Source organism: Bos grunniens, chromosome 1 (assembly GCF_055505025.1).
Source record: "Bos grunniens cultivar Pamir isolate PY7600 chromosome 1, Bosgru_T2T1.0, whole genome shotgun sequence".
Lineage (NCBI taxonomy): Eukaryota > Metazoa > Chordata > Mammalia > Artiodactyla > Bovidae > Bos > Bos grunniens.
The window spans coordinates 83230625-83246447 of record NC_141165.1 but is presented as its reverse complement, the minus strand read 5'-3'; the positions used below and the strand labels follow the sequence as shown (position 1 = coordinate 83246447).

Genomic DNA, 15823 nt, shown 5'->3' with positions numbered 1-15823 from the left:
TAAGCAGACCTTAACAAAGTGAAGGATGTGGGGAGGGTATTCCAAGGAGAGAGAGAGGAAAACCAAGTTTAGGATTCTGAGAAGTTCTGAATACTTGCCAACCACAGGTTATTTTGATGGCTTTTGGAAAAGGATTTTAACCACTAAAGTGGCTTGAGTTATAGTCCTTTCTCAATGTGAGACTTAGGGACTTCTGAAGTCCCTTACAGTAGTACATGCTATTTGACTTCACTGTTTCTCAACACCTCTGAACCATGGTGTTTTCACACAGGGAGTCAGAAGACCTTGGTTTGAGTCCTTGCAATCCCTTGCAAGTGATAATTGCATTTGGACTAGCATGCACATTACCAACCTATTCTAAAAAACGTAAGATTGAACAAGTAGACAAAGAGGATGAAGTTATTGAAAAGAAGGCCAAAAAGGCCAAGGTTAAAATTAAAGTTGAAGAAGAAGTAGTAGAAGATGTAGAAGACACAGAAGAAGAAGGAGTACAAGTTGTAGAAGAACAGGAAACATCTGTGAAGAAGAAGAAGAAAAAGGACAAGAAGAAACACATTAAGGAAGAACCACTTTCTGAAGAAGAGCCATGCACCACCACAGCAGTTGCTAGTCCAGAGAAAAAGAAAAAGAAAAAAAAGAAAGTTAATGAGGACTAATGGAAGGAACCATTCTTTCAAAGAGTTCATAATTGAATCACCTGGATACATCATGCTTATGACTCAGTCAGAAATATACCCAAGATACTCTGTAAAATAATTGATGGGAGGTTGGATTAATTGTTAATAGCATTTCATACCTATTTGTGTCTTGACATACTTCAACTATATTAATTTTATTGTGTCATCATTTCTTAGGATATTTGTTATACAAATAAAAATATTTTCTTTGTAAAAAAAAAAAAAAATTGCATTTGGGCTAGCATGGCTTAGAAGTCAGACAACCTTGGACTCAGCTCTCTGTCATAGACCAAAGGTCCATCAGGCAGATTTTCACATCCATCTTTACTGAGGGAGAGAGTAAAGTGGAGTCAAAGAGACCATGGTGGGAAGCCTGGCTCTGCTGCTTTCTCACTCTGAGACTCTGGGAAAGTTACTTAGTTTCTCTGAACTTCAGTTTTCTTTATAATAATGATGATAATGTAAAATCTCACAGGGAAAATGTATATGAATGGTTAAATGCAGTTTCTGACACTGTCATCTCTGCTTAAAAGTTACATTGTCATGATTAATATTAGGTATGTGCATCTTTGTCAAAATATCCACATTGAAGAGTTCTTTCCATTGGCAAAGTGAGAATATCAGTTCTTTCTTTTGTTTTTAAAATTATGTTTAATTTAACTTTTATATTGGAGTGCAGTTGATTTACAATGTTATGTTAGTTTCAGGTATTTACAGCAAATTGATTCAGTTATATATGTACATATATTCATTCTTTTTCAGATTCTTTTCCCAGATAGGTTATTACAGAATATTAGTAGAGCTTTTGGTGCTACATAGTAGGTCCTTGTGGATTTCTTATTTTATATATTTTATATATAGTAATATGTTTATGTTAATCCCAATCTCCTAGTTTATCCCCCCTTAGGGCTTCTTATTGTAATGTACATGTGTGTGGATTTACAAAGTGTTAGCCATGAAAGCCATATACCATCTTCCAGTTCATTGGTTCATTCCTTCATGTAGTCATTGAGTTCAAAAACTAAAGACCTGTCTAGGTGCTAGAGATACCAAGGTAAGACAGATATGATCTCCAACATCAAGGGCAATCTAGAATTCCTGGGAATTCTAGGAACACTGTCATATCTGTTTCTTTTAGCTGCTCTTAGAATATAATCAATTAAAGAAAAAAGAGCTCAAAATGCCTTTCTAATTTCATTTTGATTCATGAATTATACTGTACTTCAGGTATGTTTAACAGAAAAACAACTTGTCCACCATGTGCTTTCATTTACAAATATAGTAGTATTTTGAGATTGGCATATTAATTTTTAACTGAAAGCACAAAGTCCCTTGAGGGTAGAGAAGGGACTTCTGCTTAGTGTCGCCTGTACTCGCTTATTGATAAGCATGTTGCTGCTGATGCTGCTGCTAAGTCTCTTCAGTCGTGTCCGACTCTGTGCGACCCCATAGACGGCAGCCCACCAGGCTTCCCCGTCCCTGGGATTCTCCAGGCAAGAACACTGGAGTGGGTTGCCACTTCCTTCTCCAATGAATGGAAGTGAAAAGTCAAAGTCAAGTCGCTTGGTCGTGTCCGACTCCTAGCGACCTCATGGACTGCAGCCCACCAGGCTCCTCCGTCCATGGGATTCTCCAGGCAAGAGTACTGGAGTTGGGGTGCCATTGCCTTCTCCGATAAGCATGTTGGTGTGACACTAATAGATGATCAATCTCCTACAGAAGATTAGTATGCGGGCCAAATGCCATTGAGGTTGAAATCCAACCCATATGGAAGCTGCTTGTTAAACAGGTAACTGTTTTCATTTGTTTTTAAAAATAAAATACTGTTTTTTCCTTTTGCATTTCTAGCACTCAGGGATATCTTAAAAACATGGATACTTTGAAAAGGACAAAAATCTGTATTTTGTGCAACTTTCTTTGGTTATTCCCATTGACTTTAGTTTCTACTTTTCCTGTCTATTAAGGCTTTCTTTTTTATTATTATTTCAATAAATATATATTTTTCATTCCAGGATTTATAACTGGTCCTTTTCAATAATCACTTGTTCTAAATTCAAATCTGCTTTAAAAAATTCCTTCCCAGTGTGAGGGACAGATTTTCATTTCATAATCTCCTCTTTGTTTTCTTCATTTTTTTGATGATGGCTGTAGTGGGGAGGGGGAAGGATTGTTATCATTTCATGATCTTTTTGAGGATTTAAAAAGTATTATTTGATCTTTTTTGTATTATTCTATCACTCTATTATATCCATTCTCTTGATAGTGACTTCTTCCTTTTTTAGTGTTTCTGTTTGTTTTAGGATGTTTTCTCTGTATGCTGTGGAGTTTATCTATTTATTTTAGTAGGCTCAGCTTGGGTGGGACCTTCCTTCCTCCGTGCATCCCTCACTCTGTGCTCACTTTCCTTCTTTGGGTTGCACTGGTCACCATGGGTCCCAGGTTCAGAACTGGAGCCTGTGTTGAAGGTTTGTGCTCTGTCCATCATGGATCTGTTGGATGCAGGCCCTGACTCAGCTTGGTGCTTGGCCAAAGTCACAGCTGAACCACAAACTTGTCTCTCCTATTCCACCCTCTGCTGCTGGTGAACCCTGGCTGCTTGTGACTTTTCTCAGCCTCTGCTCTGGGGCAGGACAAGTCCAGGGGCTATTGCTGTTATCTTTAGCAAGCCTGGTTATGTCGCCTGCCATTTGTGGGATACTTATTCCCCATAAAATTGAGCTCCTAGCCATTGATCTCCTGTCTTTGTGTAAAACCTAACAGACTGATCAACCTGTCTCTGCTCAGTGCTACATGTTTCCAGTCTATTTCTAATCCACAAAGATGGCCATTTTGGTTTTTACATGGCCATTTTTTAAAAATAATTTTTTATTAGACTTTTTTGTTTAGAACAGTCTTCGGTCCACAGAAAAATTGATCGGAAGGTACTGAGGTTTCCTCTGTAACCCATGCCTCCACATAAGCACAATCTCTCCTATTATTAAAAAGCAGATTGCTTTTAAAACTTCTTATTCAAGTACATTTTCAAATTACCAAAGACTCTTTCAAATGTCTATTTAGTCTAACTTTGAAAAGAGTGCTAATATTTCCTGACACTTGCTTATTAGGTCTTTAGTAGAAAAAATAACAAGAAAATGTATGTCTTTACATTTGATTTCAAAAGAATATTGAATAAGAGAACTAAATTAATTAGAATGGTTTTGTTTCTTCTACAAGAAGTATTTCACCAATTTTCTACTGAGTTTATACAAACTCAGAATCATATTACTAGAAATGCATAATTTATAATTAAAGCATTTCATGCCAAACAGACAGAAGAGCTATAATTTGTAAGAAAAGCATGTTGCAATGGAAATAATAAAAAAGTTAAGGAACACAAGCTTTCTTAACTGATGAAATACGGCCAAGGGTTTCAGAAACTTTTAAGTTATATCCTATTAACTTATGAACCAGATGTCGGTTTATTTTTAGGATTAAGGTAGAAATTTATTTAATATATTAGAAAATTATAGAAGATAGAGGTAAGAAAGAACAGCACTGATTTTAAGTAATATTTCATCTAATTCATAATAATTATAAAGAGCACTTACCAAGAAAAAGAAAAATCTTTGCCCTGATCAGAAGGGGTGCTTAATTCAAGCTAAATGCGTAGGTCATGTGACCTTCTCTAGCTCCCTGGGGTTTGCCTTCTCTGCTATTATTATTAATAGTAAAGTCAGCAGGACTTAAATGGGGACAATTGAGGGAACAAAAAAGCCCAAGATAGTATTAAGAGACCAAAAATACCTGCTTGGAACTGGTGATACATTCTGCACATAATTCTCACTGCAACTTTGAATAAGACTTTTCTCTTTGCTGAGTAAGACTATCCCTCCTTGTTTAAGAGAAGGTCCATGCTCTCAGAGGATCTTGCTAAGACCTGTGACATGAGAGTATTATTTTTAAATGAATTATTTGGATAAAAGTGAAATCCTTCATTTTCATTGCACAACTTGACTACATCAAGCATGTGATTACATGAAAAAGAAACTTGCAATACACAGTTCAAAATTAAAGTTTGTTCTTAAAAGAGTCTGAATCATGTTTCTCCTCCAATGTGGGTACATCTGTTTTAAAAGGTAAACTATTAGATTTTGTTATTGGTCAAATATTTTTGAAAGTTCAAAATAAATAAGAAGGATCAATTTGTGAGCATGGTTCTGAACGCCTAAAATAAATTCGCTTCTACCATATCACATTCTATAAGCTTGACATCGCCTCTACTGAAATTAATGGAGCTCTAAGTGAATTCTATTGTTGTATGTTGCAAAAAGGAAAGAAAAAAATCCTATAAAGAAATGACATCATCTAGACTGCCACTAAGGTCCATGCAGGTGACCCAGAATCTCTTTTCGTACCTGCAGGTTTTAAATCCATTCTACGTGTTTCAAGCCTTTACCCTCACTTTGTGGCTGTCTCAAGGTTACATCGAATACTCAGTGGCCATCATCATCTTGTCTGTTCTCTCCATTGTCTTAAGTGTGTATGATTTGCGACAGGTAAGAACAGAAATCATAGTTGGATTCTATTTAGCTCAGGCTGCACGAGAAGCCAAACATGCGGTTCCACTGAGAGCAAAGAGTTGCTTCGTTAAACATAAGTCATAACAAAGCAAAAAGCAAGGGCTTACTAAACCTTGGATCTGAGAAGGAGGGTTTCAGGAATGTCAGATAGATTTAAACATCTTTGCAAACTCTGATTATTGACTGAAGGCTGCATTGAGTAACTATGTTTAGAAGGGCTCTGAGGCTGTGTCTGAGTCTGATAGAAAAATGATGGATTAATGATGACAGTATAGTACCTTTCTGTCATCTTCCATCATTGTTCATCTTATAGCCAATTAAAATCTTCCTTTTAAAGAAAATCAGTCTTATAAATGATATAATAGCGTATTCTGAAGTAGATGGCTTCCCTGGTGGTTCAGACGGTAAAGAATTCATCTGGAATGAATTGAGACTTGGGTTCAATAGCTGGGTCAAGAAGACACCCTGGAGAAGGGAATGGCTATCCACTCCAGTATTCTTGGCTGTAGAATTCCACGGACAGAAGAGCCTGGTGGGCTACAGTCCCTGGGATCGCAAAGAGTCAGACAAGGCCGAGTGACTAATGCTTTCTGAAGTGGAATCTAGCTGAATATTACTTATAAATCCACAGCCCCTCTAAGTCTCTGTTCCCCACTACACCTTTCTAGAAAATGTTCTGCTACTTTGCTCAAGATTCATCAGGCTAAATTATGAGGCAATTTCTAAGTGTGTCTCAATGTATTTGTTGTATATTTTTGGAAACTTGATCGTGAAATTGACTTTTTAGGCAGGGGAAACAGTGATACTTGTATCTGTCAACTGTCGAACTTTTAAAATCACCTGGTCTCAAACTTCATCCGTCATCTGGAAAAGAGGAAGCTAAGATACAGGGGGTTGGTTCGTGTCACAAAGTGATTTTGTGACAGAATCAGGGCTTCTGGTTCCCTATAAATGAAATTCTATTACATGTGTGGTATTTCTTTAGCAGAAGATCCTTTCCAAAGTAGCACATTGCTGGGGAAGAAAAGTCAGACCTACGAGTGAGAGGAGAGATGCCTTCTAGCTGTCAGGAGTCTGGGCACATGTCAGTAAAGCAGACCTGGAGACTTTAAACAAGTCCAATCGAAAGACATTTTTATTCTTACTCTGTTTCAATCACTCAGCAAATATGAGGTCTAAGCTTGGTTTTTTATCAGGTTTTGGATTCTACAAATTTTGAGTTATGAAGTGTTTGATGAGAAATGAAAGAAAGGCAATATATTTAAAGAGTTAGAAAGCAGGACTTAAAAATGAAAAGTTAAATGAATGGAGACACTTTGAGCTAGAGAGTGAAGACTAGAGGGCTTTCTTTAGTTTATGGTTTTTTGTTTGTTTTTGCTATTTTAAAAATGAGTGGCCTAGTGTGTTTCTTCATGAACTAATTTAGAATCACAAAAGCCACACAAATATTAATAATGACCAGTAAGTAACCTGCCTTTCATGGTGACAATTTCTTTGTGTCTGGCTGCCAAGTCTAGGGGAAGAGTGACTGTCCTTCTGGTGAACTCTCAGCATGTGAACAAAGTAGGAAAATAGACACCAGGACAATAACGATCTGCCAGATTCTGTTCAACCACAGTAGGAAACAAATTATAGTTGTTTTACTTTTGTCATTTGATAGAGGCATGTAATGTGAAGCCCCAAATCAAATTTCTAGCTCCTGGGTTTTGAGAAATCTTTGTTTTAATAGAATGGATAATTTGATACCTGCAAGCCACTCATGTGCTTTCTGGCTGATGTCAAACATCAGTGAATGCAGTTCCTCTTCCATGTGCTTCCTTCTGTTGGGAAGACACATACTCAACATATACCTGAGTATATCATCACTGACCATCTCAGGGTTCTAGGAAAAATACAGAAAGATCTGAGGACTTTGGCAGGGAGATCTTTTCAAGTTAAAATCTTCCGTCTCCATACATACTAATCCTATATGTATTACTTGACACAATTTGTTACTGGACACTTTAGTAGTCAGTCTGCTTTTCTGTGAGATGTGTGTGTGAGTGTGTGTGTGTGTTCACTGTTATAGTTCAGTTCTGTTCAGTTGCTAAGTCATATCCAACTCTTTGTGACCCCATGGAGTGCAGCACACAGGCTTCCCTGTCCATCACCAACTCCTGGAACTTGCTCAAACCTATGTCCATCAAGTCAGTGATTGTGTATATAGTAGAGAAAATTAAATGAAACAATGCATTTGAAATGCCTGTGTTCCTAGTCCATAGCAGGCACTCATCAAATGTTACTTTTCGTTACCACTGATATAGTTGTTACGGTTTGTACCCTTATTCTTGGAGTGGAGAAGCTAGACTATGGAAAGATGGGAGGCAGCCTAGAGAGGGAAGACAGGAGTTCTAACTTGAACAAGGAAAACCCCGGGATGAGCTTCTAACCACTACTGATTCATCCACTGTGACTCTGGGAACTCTTTCTCCTCTCTGGACTCACTTTCCTCAGCTGTAGATAGTGGAGGTTAAACTGTTTCTTTTAGGTCCCACCTTTTTAGGATTCTATCATTTTGCCAGGGCTACCAGCAAGGCACGAACAAGAGCCCTTGAAAACTTTAAACATTAATTAAGAAATTGGCTGGCCACGGGGAATGTGGGGGCATGTGCTGTAGACTGGAGTAAATTTCTATAGGACCCTATTAGTTTTAGACTGATTAATCACATAAACTACTCTGTCAGGAGTGGACAAATAATAGAAGACCATTTTAATTCCCTTCATCACAAAAGGAGTATATATTATAAATACACACCAGTAGCTCATGGCAAATAGATGGGGCAACAATGGAAACCGTGGCAGACTTTATTTTCTTGGGGTCCAAAATTACTGCAGATGGTGACTGCAGCCATGAAATTAAAAGACACTCCTCGGAAGGAAAGTTATGACCAACCTAGACATATTTAATATCTGCATATTAAAAAGCAGAGATATTACTTTGCCAACAAAGGTCCATCTAGTTAAAGCTTTGGTTTTTCCAGTAGTCGTGTATGGATGTGAGAGTTGGACCAAAGAGAAAGTTGAGCGCCAAAGAATTGATGCCTTTGAACTCTGGTGTTGGAGAAGACTCTTGCGAGTCCCTTGGACTGTAAGGAGATCCAACTAGTCCATCCTAAAGGAAATCAATCTTGAATATTCATTGGAAGGACTGATACTGAAGCTGAAATTCCAATACTTTGGCCACCTGATGCAAAGAACTGATTAATTTGAAAAGACTCTGATGCTGGGAAAGATTGAAGGCAGGAGGAGAAGGGGACGACAGAGGATGAGATGGTTGGATGGCATCACTGACTTGATGGACATGACTTTGAGGAAACTCTGGGAGTTGCTGATGGACAGGGAAGCCTGGCATGCTGCAGTCCACGGGGTTGCAAAGAGTCGGACACAACTGAGCAACTGAAATGAATTGAACTGAGCTCATGGAACCCAAGGACGTAAAGCGTAGATGGACTTCACCAGGGGGCTGAGCTGAGGAACCTGGGTTCCTCCTCCTAGCCTCCTATTCTATGGCAAATATGCAATGAAGCAAACATATTTTGGAGAAAATGCTGCACCCTCACTCCTTTTTTTCTGAAAACTAGGTGTACCTAGAGCTCTGGAAGCCCACAGATGGTTTGTTCCATGTGGCTTTCTCCCTCCACTGGCACAACTAGTTGGAAAGGGGGCATCTGATCTGGTGGAAGCTGACTGGAATCCTTCTGCCTGGAATCCTGGAATAAAAGCTTGAAGCTGCTGGCCATATTCTGTTAGGAAAGTGATCTATGATGTATAGTTAGGAGCAGGGTGGCAACCCTCTATCCCTGCATATGGACAAGCAGAGAAACACACGCACACACACACACACACTTCCTCAGAAAAAGTAGGGAAAAGAGTGAACAAAATACCCAGTGAGACATAGAGGTAAGCAATAATCAGTCCAACAGAGAGAGTAACCTGTTTCTCACAGCGTTTCCCTGCACCTAGTCTGGAAACTCCCTTGGGAGACTTGGCTGTGCTTCCCACCTTAGGTTCATAAGACATTTCTGCATCTTCATAAACTCTCAACTTCTGCTGAAACCAGCCTGACAAGTTTCTGTTCAGTTCAGTTCAGTCGCTTGACTTTCTCTAGTTGCTGCGAACAGGGGCTACTCTTCCTTGCAATGCATGGACTTCTCAATCTTCTCCTGTTGCAGAGCAAAAGCTGTAGGCACTTGGACTCAGTAGTTGTGGCACATGGACTTAGTTCCTCCAAGGCATGTGAAATCTCTCTGGACCAGGGATCGAACTGATGTCCCCTGCATTGGCAAGCAGATTCTTATCCACTGTACCACCAGAGAAGTTCCTTGATGAATTTCTTAATTTGTTTTTAATCAAAACAGAATTGTCCTATATGAATTAAACTGGAACTGGCGTTTTTCACTTTACAATTTATACAATGGCCATCCACTATAACAAATAATTTTAAATTATGTCTAAAAATAATGATGTGATATTCCATGGCCTACCATCATTTATTCAACTGTTTTCCTCTTTATGGAAAATAAGGGGTTTCTTCTCTACAACACATATATTGAATTAAAACTAACTACAACATCCACTGGATCATAGAAAAAGCAAGAGAGTTCCAGAAAAACATCTATTTCTGCTTTATTGCCTATGCCAAAGCCTTTGACTGTGTGGATCACAATAAACTGTGGAAAATTCTGAAAGAGATGGGAATACCAGCCCACCTGACCTGCCTCTTGAGAAACCTATATGCAGGTCAGGAAGCAACAGTTAGAACTGGACATGGAACACCATACTGGTTCCAAATAGGAAAAGGAGTATGTCAAAGCTGTATGTCGTTGAAGATATACAACAAGGAAGAGTTGACTCATTGGAAAAGACTCTGATGCTGGGAGGGATTGGGGGCAGGAGCAGAAGGGGACGACAGAGGATGAGATGGCTGGATGGCATCACTGACTCTATGGACGTGAGTCTGAGTGAACTCTGGGAGTTGGTGATGGACAGGGAGGCCTGGCGTGCTGCGATTCATGGGGTCGCGGAGAGTCGGACACGAATGAGCGACTGAACAATATAGTGTATCCTTACATATTAGTGTTTGTGTCTCTTTTTTCAGCAAAACAAGATATGTATATTTTGGACGTTAATAAATACTGTAGTATTATTTTCCCTAAATGGAATAATTCAGTCTCTTACTGGCAACATATGAGAATATCTATTTTCCCAGATCCTGACCAGCATTAGGTGTTATACCTTGGTATTTAAAATTTTCCATCCAATACATTTTTGAAAATTCTGTCTCATTGATGTTTTAATTTACACTTCCCTGATTACTACTGAGATTAGACACACTTTCCTTTGTCTAAAAGAGATTTGCACTTTTATTTACTGTCTTTTTTATATCCATTATATATGTGAAAAAGTTCTGTTTTTTAAATCTTCTTTATCTTGACCTTGACTTTTGCTAGATTTAAAAAATATGTCTATTTAAATATGTTTCCTTTTCTTTATGGTTTCTGGGTTTTTGTCTTAAAAGTCTCCTCTTTTTTTTGTTATAAAGCTCTCCTTTTCCAAAATTAGGTATTTTAATTTTTTCTATTTGTCATTTTCTTAATATTTACTTTAAAATTATTCATAGAATTTAAATATTCAGATCCTACAACTTAAAAATCCCTGAATGCCTCCCTTTACTCCAAACAGTAGCATGGGAATTTCAGACTTGATGGCAATTTTGCAAAAGGCTTCTTTGAAATGAGGACACTAAACCCATTAGCAGTTAGCATTTGTTAATAAAAGCTTATCTGACCCAACCTGCAAGGCCTCTTGTAACACTATACAAAAAGGGCCAGTTTCCTGCAACTATCTCTTTGTAGTTTAAATCACAAGTCCTCAGCAATTAATAATAATTAATTGCTATATTATTAATTAAATAGTCCTCAGCTAATCCATTTAGTGCTTTACAATTTGCAGTGGAATTTGATATTTATAATGAAGGTGCTTGTATGAGGCTTGGCAAACTGTGAAATGATACACAAATTACAGGGAGGGATAGGAGCAATCAGGGAGGTAAAGTGATTTAATCACATTCACCCAAGGAAGGGTGGCTATAGACCTTCATCCCAGGTTTCCTGACTCTGAGTCACTTTCCCCTTGAGCAAAATCTCCAAGTAACTTGTGAGTTTCCTGTGGCAATAAATGATAATTTTGATAATTTATAACAAAGAGCAGATTTGGGCAGGAGAGCTGGGAAAAAGGGAAGAAAAATCATCTACTTACTGCCATTTCTAAATTATGCTAAACAAATACATGCTTTTGAAAACTGCAAAGGAGAAGAATGTTGTCAGAAGTGGAATAAGATATCCCCCTGCACCCACTCTAGCCACTGACAATGTCGCACAGACAGAGGTTACCTTGCCTAGGCCAAGAAACGCCCCAGTGCAACATGGTCCCTTTGTACCACTTTTGACGCAGATATGAGCACAAACCTTGGCACCCATTTGCATTTCCATTGAACTGTACTGCACGCTCCACTGCTGGCTCCACGGTGGCCGCTGTCAATAGCATGGACATAGCTGGCCCATAGTTCTCTGCCTCAATCAGGACTGAGCTGGGCTCAGGAGACACCTGAGTTAATGCCCTCATTATTCATCTCTGGAGGAAATCCAGCCACCGCAAACACAAGGACACATAGCAACAGACGCCGAAGAATAACAATATGCAAATTCATTTTGGAAGGGAATCCTGGTCTCAGTGAACAGGAACTGGAGAAACCAGAGGGGACCTAATGAAAATCAGGCAGTGAGCTTGGAAATCATGGCAAGCATCACAGTGCTGGCTTTCTCCTAGCTGGTTGGTTGTCATAGAAACCCGTTTGTGTAGCGTTTCTGAGTACATTAGCTCAAAGAGGATGCTTATATTATTTTACTGCAGAATGTTGGGTGAAGTAGAATTATTCAGCTGAGTTAAATAAATATTTGCTAAGGGCCTACTATGTGAAGGCCACAGGGGATACATAGATGAATATGTAGTCCCATCTTTGAACCTCCTGACTTGGAGTAGAGAACTGACAAGAAAACAGATAGCTCTAGTGGAATGGGATCTATGCACTAACACAGGAGGAAACACAGAGAGTGGGACAATTAATTCTTCCTGCGAGTGTTAAGGACTTATGGATTGGAGATATTTCAACAGGGCTTTATGTATAGGAATAGAAAGAGTTGGCTAGTAGAAAATGGGGGTGAACATCCTAGGGAATAGCTCAAGCAAAGACAGGAAAGCTTGGCAGGTTATGCAAGATGCTGAGTTTGATAAACAAATTCAGCTTTATGCCTTCATAAGTTTGCAGAATTATAGTCAAGTATTATTGACCCAGGCTTCACCACTTCCAAATGTGTTACCATCCTCTTAAGCAAAGTTGAAATTGACATTAACTAAAGGAGTTTGCTATGCAAGAAAACAAAGGAATTTGTAAGGAAGCATGTTTCTCTTCTCTTTAGGACAAAAGCTGCTTTCAAGCACTTTCAGAGACCATTTTCACCCACAGAAAAGGCTTTAGTCAGACGAACCTTTTTGTTGTTGTTGGTTTTCATACTTAATAAGTCAGTGATTATGGGCAAGTTACTTTAACATTTTTAAGCCCCTGTTTTTTGTTTTATTGTTTTTGTTTTTAGTTATATGTACACTGGAAGTAATAGCATTTTCATCATAGGATTATTTTGAGGATTAAAAAAAATCAAGCAACATATTCCAAGTGCCTAAAATAACACCTGGCACTTGGTGATTGAATAAAGTTTTAAACTATTTAAAAACAATAATTTGAGTCATTTGCTATGCTGTGAATATTTCTCCTATGAAGCCTTGGAAATCTGAATGAATCTTTGATATGCAAAATAAATCAGTATCATGTTTTTGTAGAGCTTGAAGGGAACCTGAAAATGATCCAATTCATTGTTGTCTGTTGACAAAGGAAACAGCTTATATGGTGAAATGTGTTATTATATAGGGGTACCTGACTGGTTGGTGGGTAAGCCTCAACCCACTCAGGAATCCTGACTGAATCTAGCAGTCTTGCTACCAAACCACGTTCTTATTGTCATCCATAATTAAATGAATGCGCCAACAGGCAAGCCTCAGGAAGTCACCTTAGGCCAACGAATATGTGCCCAACAGTAATATCACTTCTTCCACTCAATTGGCCCAAATGACTGAAGTTTAGTTTTTGAAGCAAAACTGAAATAAATAATAAATTGTTCTACATAAATATTAACACCATACTTACCAAACTCATTATGTTCTCTCAAGAGGAAAGTTGCATAATTGTGTATAATTCTTGTCTAAGCCTGATGACATTTATAACATTAAACATTATCAACACAACAGACAAAAATAATTTAATATCTAAAGAGAAGTTTTATTATATCTGAAGTATGGTAAGCTGTTGCTGCTGCTGCTAAGTCGCTTCAGTCGTGTCCGACTCTGTGCGACCCCATAGACGGAAGCCCACCAGGCTTCCCCATTCCTGGGATTCTCCAGGCAAGAACACTGGAGTGGGTTGCCATTTCCTTCTCCAATGCATGAAAGTGAAAAGGGAAAGTGAAGTCGCTCAGTCGTGTCCGACTCTTCGAGACCCCATGGACTGCAGCCTACCAGGCTCCTCCGTCCGTGGGATTTTCCAGGCAAGAGTACTGGAGTGGGGTGCCATTGCCTTCTCCAATGGTAAGCTGTATGGTAAGCTAAATTACGGTGTTTAAGTACTGTTGACAGTATTTAGACCTCTTCTATTTAGAGGTATCTGATCTCTGTTCGTTTTCAGGCAAACCATTCAATATCACAGTAATCCAAGTCTATGCCCCAACCAGTAACGCTGAAGAAGCTGAAGTTGAAAGGTTCTATGAAGACCTACAAGACCTTTTAGAACACCCAAAAAAGATGTCCTTTTCATTATAGGGGACTGGAATGCAAAAGTAGGAAGTCAAGAAACACCTGGAGTAACAGGCAAATTTGGTCTTGGAATACAGAATGAAGCAGGGCAAAGACTAATAGCGTTTTGCCAAGAAAATCCACTGGTCATAGCAAACACCCTCTTCCAACAACACAAGAGAAGACTCTACACATGGACATCACCAGATGGTCAACACCGAAATCAGATTGATTACATTCTTTGCAGCCAAAGATGGAGAAGCTATATACAGTCAGCAAAAACAAGACCAGGAGCTGATTGTGGCTCAGATCATGAACTCCTTATTGCCAAATTCAGACTTAAATTGAAGAAAGTAGGGAAAACCACTAGACCATTCAGGTATGACCTAAATCAAATCCCTTATGATTATACAGTGGAAGTGAGAAATAGATTTAAGGGCCTAGATCTGATAGATAGAGTGCCTGATGAACTATGGAATGAGGTTTGTGACATTGTACAGGAGACAGGGATCAAGACCATCCCCATGGAAAAGAAATGCAAAAAAGCAAAATGGCTGTCTGGGGAGGCCTTACAAATAGCTGCGAAAAGAAGAGAAGCAAAAAGCAAAGGAGAAAAGGAAAGATATAAACATCTGAATGCAGAGTTCCAAAGAATAGCAAGAAGAGATAAGAAAGCCTTCTTCAGTGATCAATGCAAAGAAATAGAGGAAAACAACAGAATGGGAAAGACTAGGGATCCCTTCAAAAAAATCAGAGGTACCAAAGGAACATTTCATGCAAAAATGGGCTCGATAAAGGACAGAAATGGTATGGACCTAACAGAAGCAGAAGATATTAAGAAGAGGTGGCAAGAATACACAGAAGAACTGTACAAAAAAGATCTTCATGACCCAGATAATCACGATGGTGTGATCACTCACCTAGAGCCAGACATCCTGGAATGTGAAGTCAAGTGGGCCTTAGAAAGCATCACTACGAACAAAGCTAGTGGAGGTGATGGAATTCCAGTTGAGCTATTCCAAATTCTGAAAGATGATGCTGTGAAAGTGCTGCACTCAATATGCAAGCAAATTTGGAAAACTCAGCAGTGGTCACAGGACTGGAAAAGGTCAGTTCTCATTCCAATCCCAAAGAAAGGCAATCCCAAAGAATGCTCAAACTACCACACAATTGCACTCATCTCACATGCTAGTAAAGTAATACTCAAAATTCTCCAAGCCAGGCTTCAGCAATATGTGAACTGTGAACTTCCTGATGTTCAAGCTGGTTTTAGAAAAGGCAGAGGAACCAGAGATCAAATTGCCAACATCCGCTGGATCATGGAAAAAGCAAGAGAGTTTCAGAAAAACATCTATTTCTGCTTTATTGAATATGCCAAAGCCTTTGACTGTGTGGATCACAATAAACTGTGGAAAATTCTGAAAGAGATGGGAATACCAGACCACCTGATCTGCCTCTTGAGAAATTTGTATGCAGGTCAGGAAGCTGGTTCCAAACAGGAAAAGGAGTTCGTCAAGGCTGTATATCGTCACCCTGTTTATTTAACTTCTATGCAGAATACATCATGAGAAACGCTGGACTGGAGGAAGCCCAAGCTGGAATCCAGATTGCCTGGAGAAATATCAATAACCTCAGATATGCAGATGA

At 38.9% G+C, this 15823-nt stretch overlaps 1 protein-coding gene across 10 annotated transcripts in view; it reads left to right on the top strand.

Moving 5' to 3' along the window:
• The window catches only part of ATP13A5 (ATPase 13A5), a 122285-nt gene that overhangs the window by 36803 nt on the left and 69659 nt on the right, over nucleotides 1–15823 (top strand). For all 10 annotated transcript variants that reach the window (XR_015134041.1, XM_086319849.1, XM_086319837.1 and 7 more), the window contains exons 6-7: nucleotides 2397–2466; nucleotides 5078–5212. Coding sequence is in view for 9 of the 10 variants with exons in the window: in XM_086319849.1 (XP_086175975.1) it covers nucleotides 2397–2466; nucleotides 5078–5212 (205 nt within the window). In the remaining variant the exon portion in view is untranslated. The remainder of the gene's footprint in view (nucleotides 1–2396; nucleotides 2467–5077; nucleotides 5213–15823) is intronic.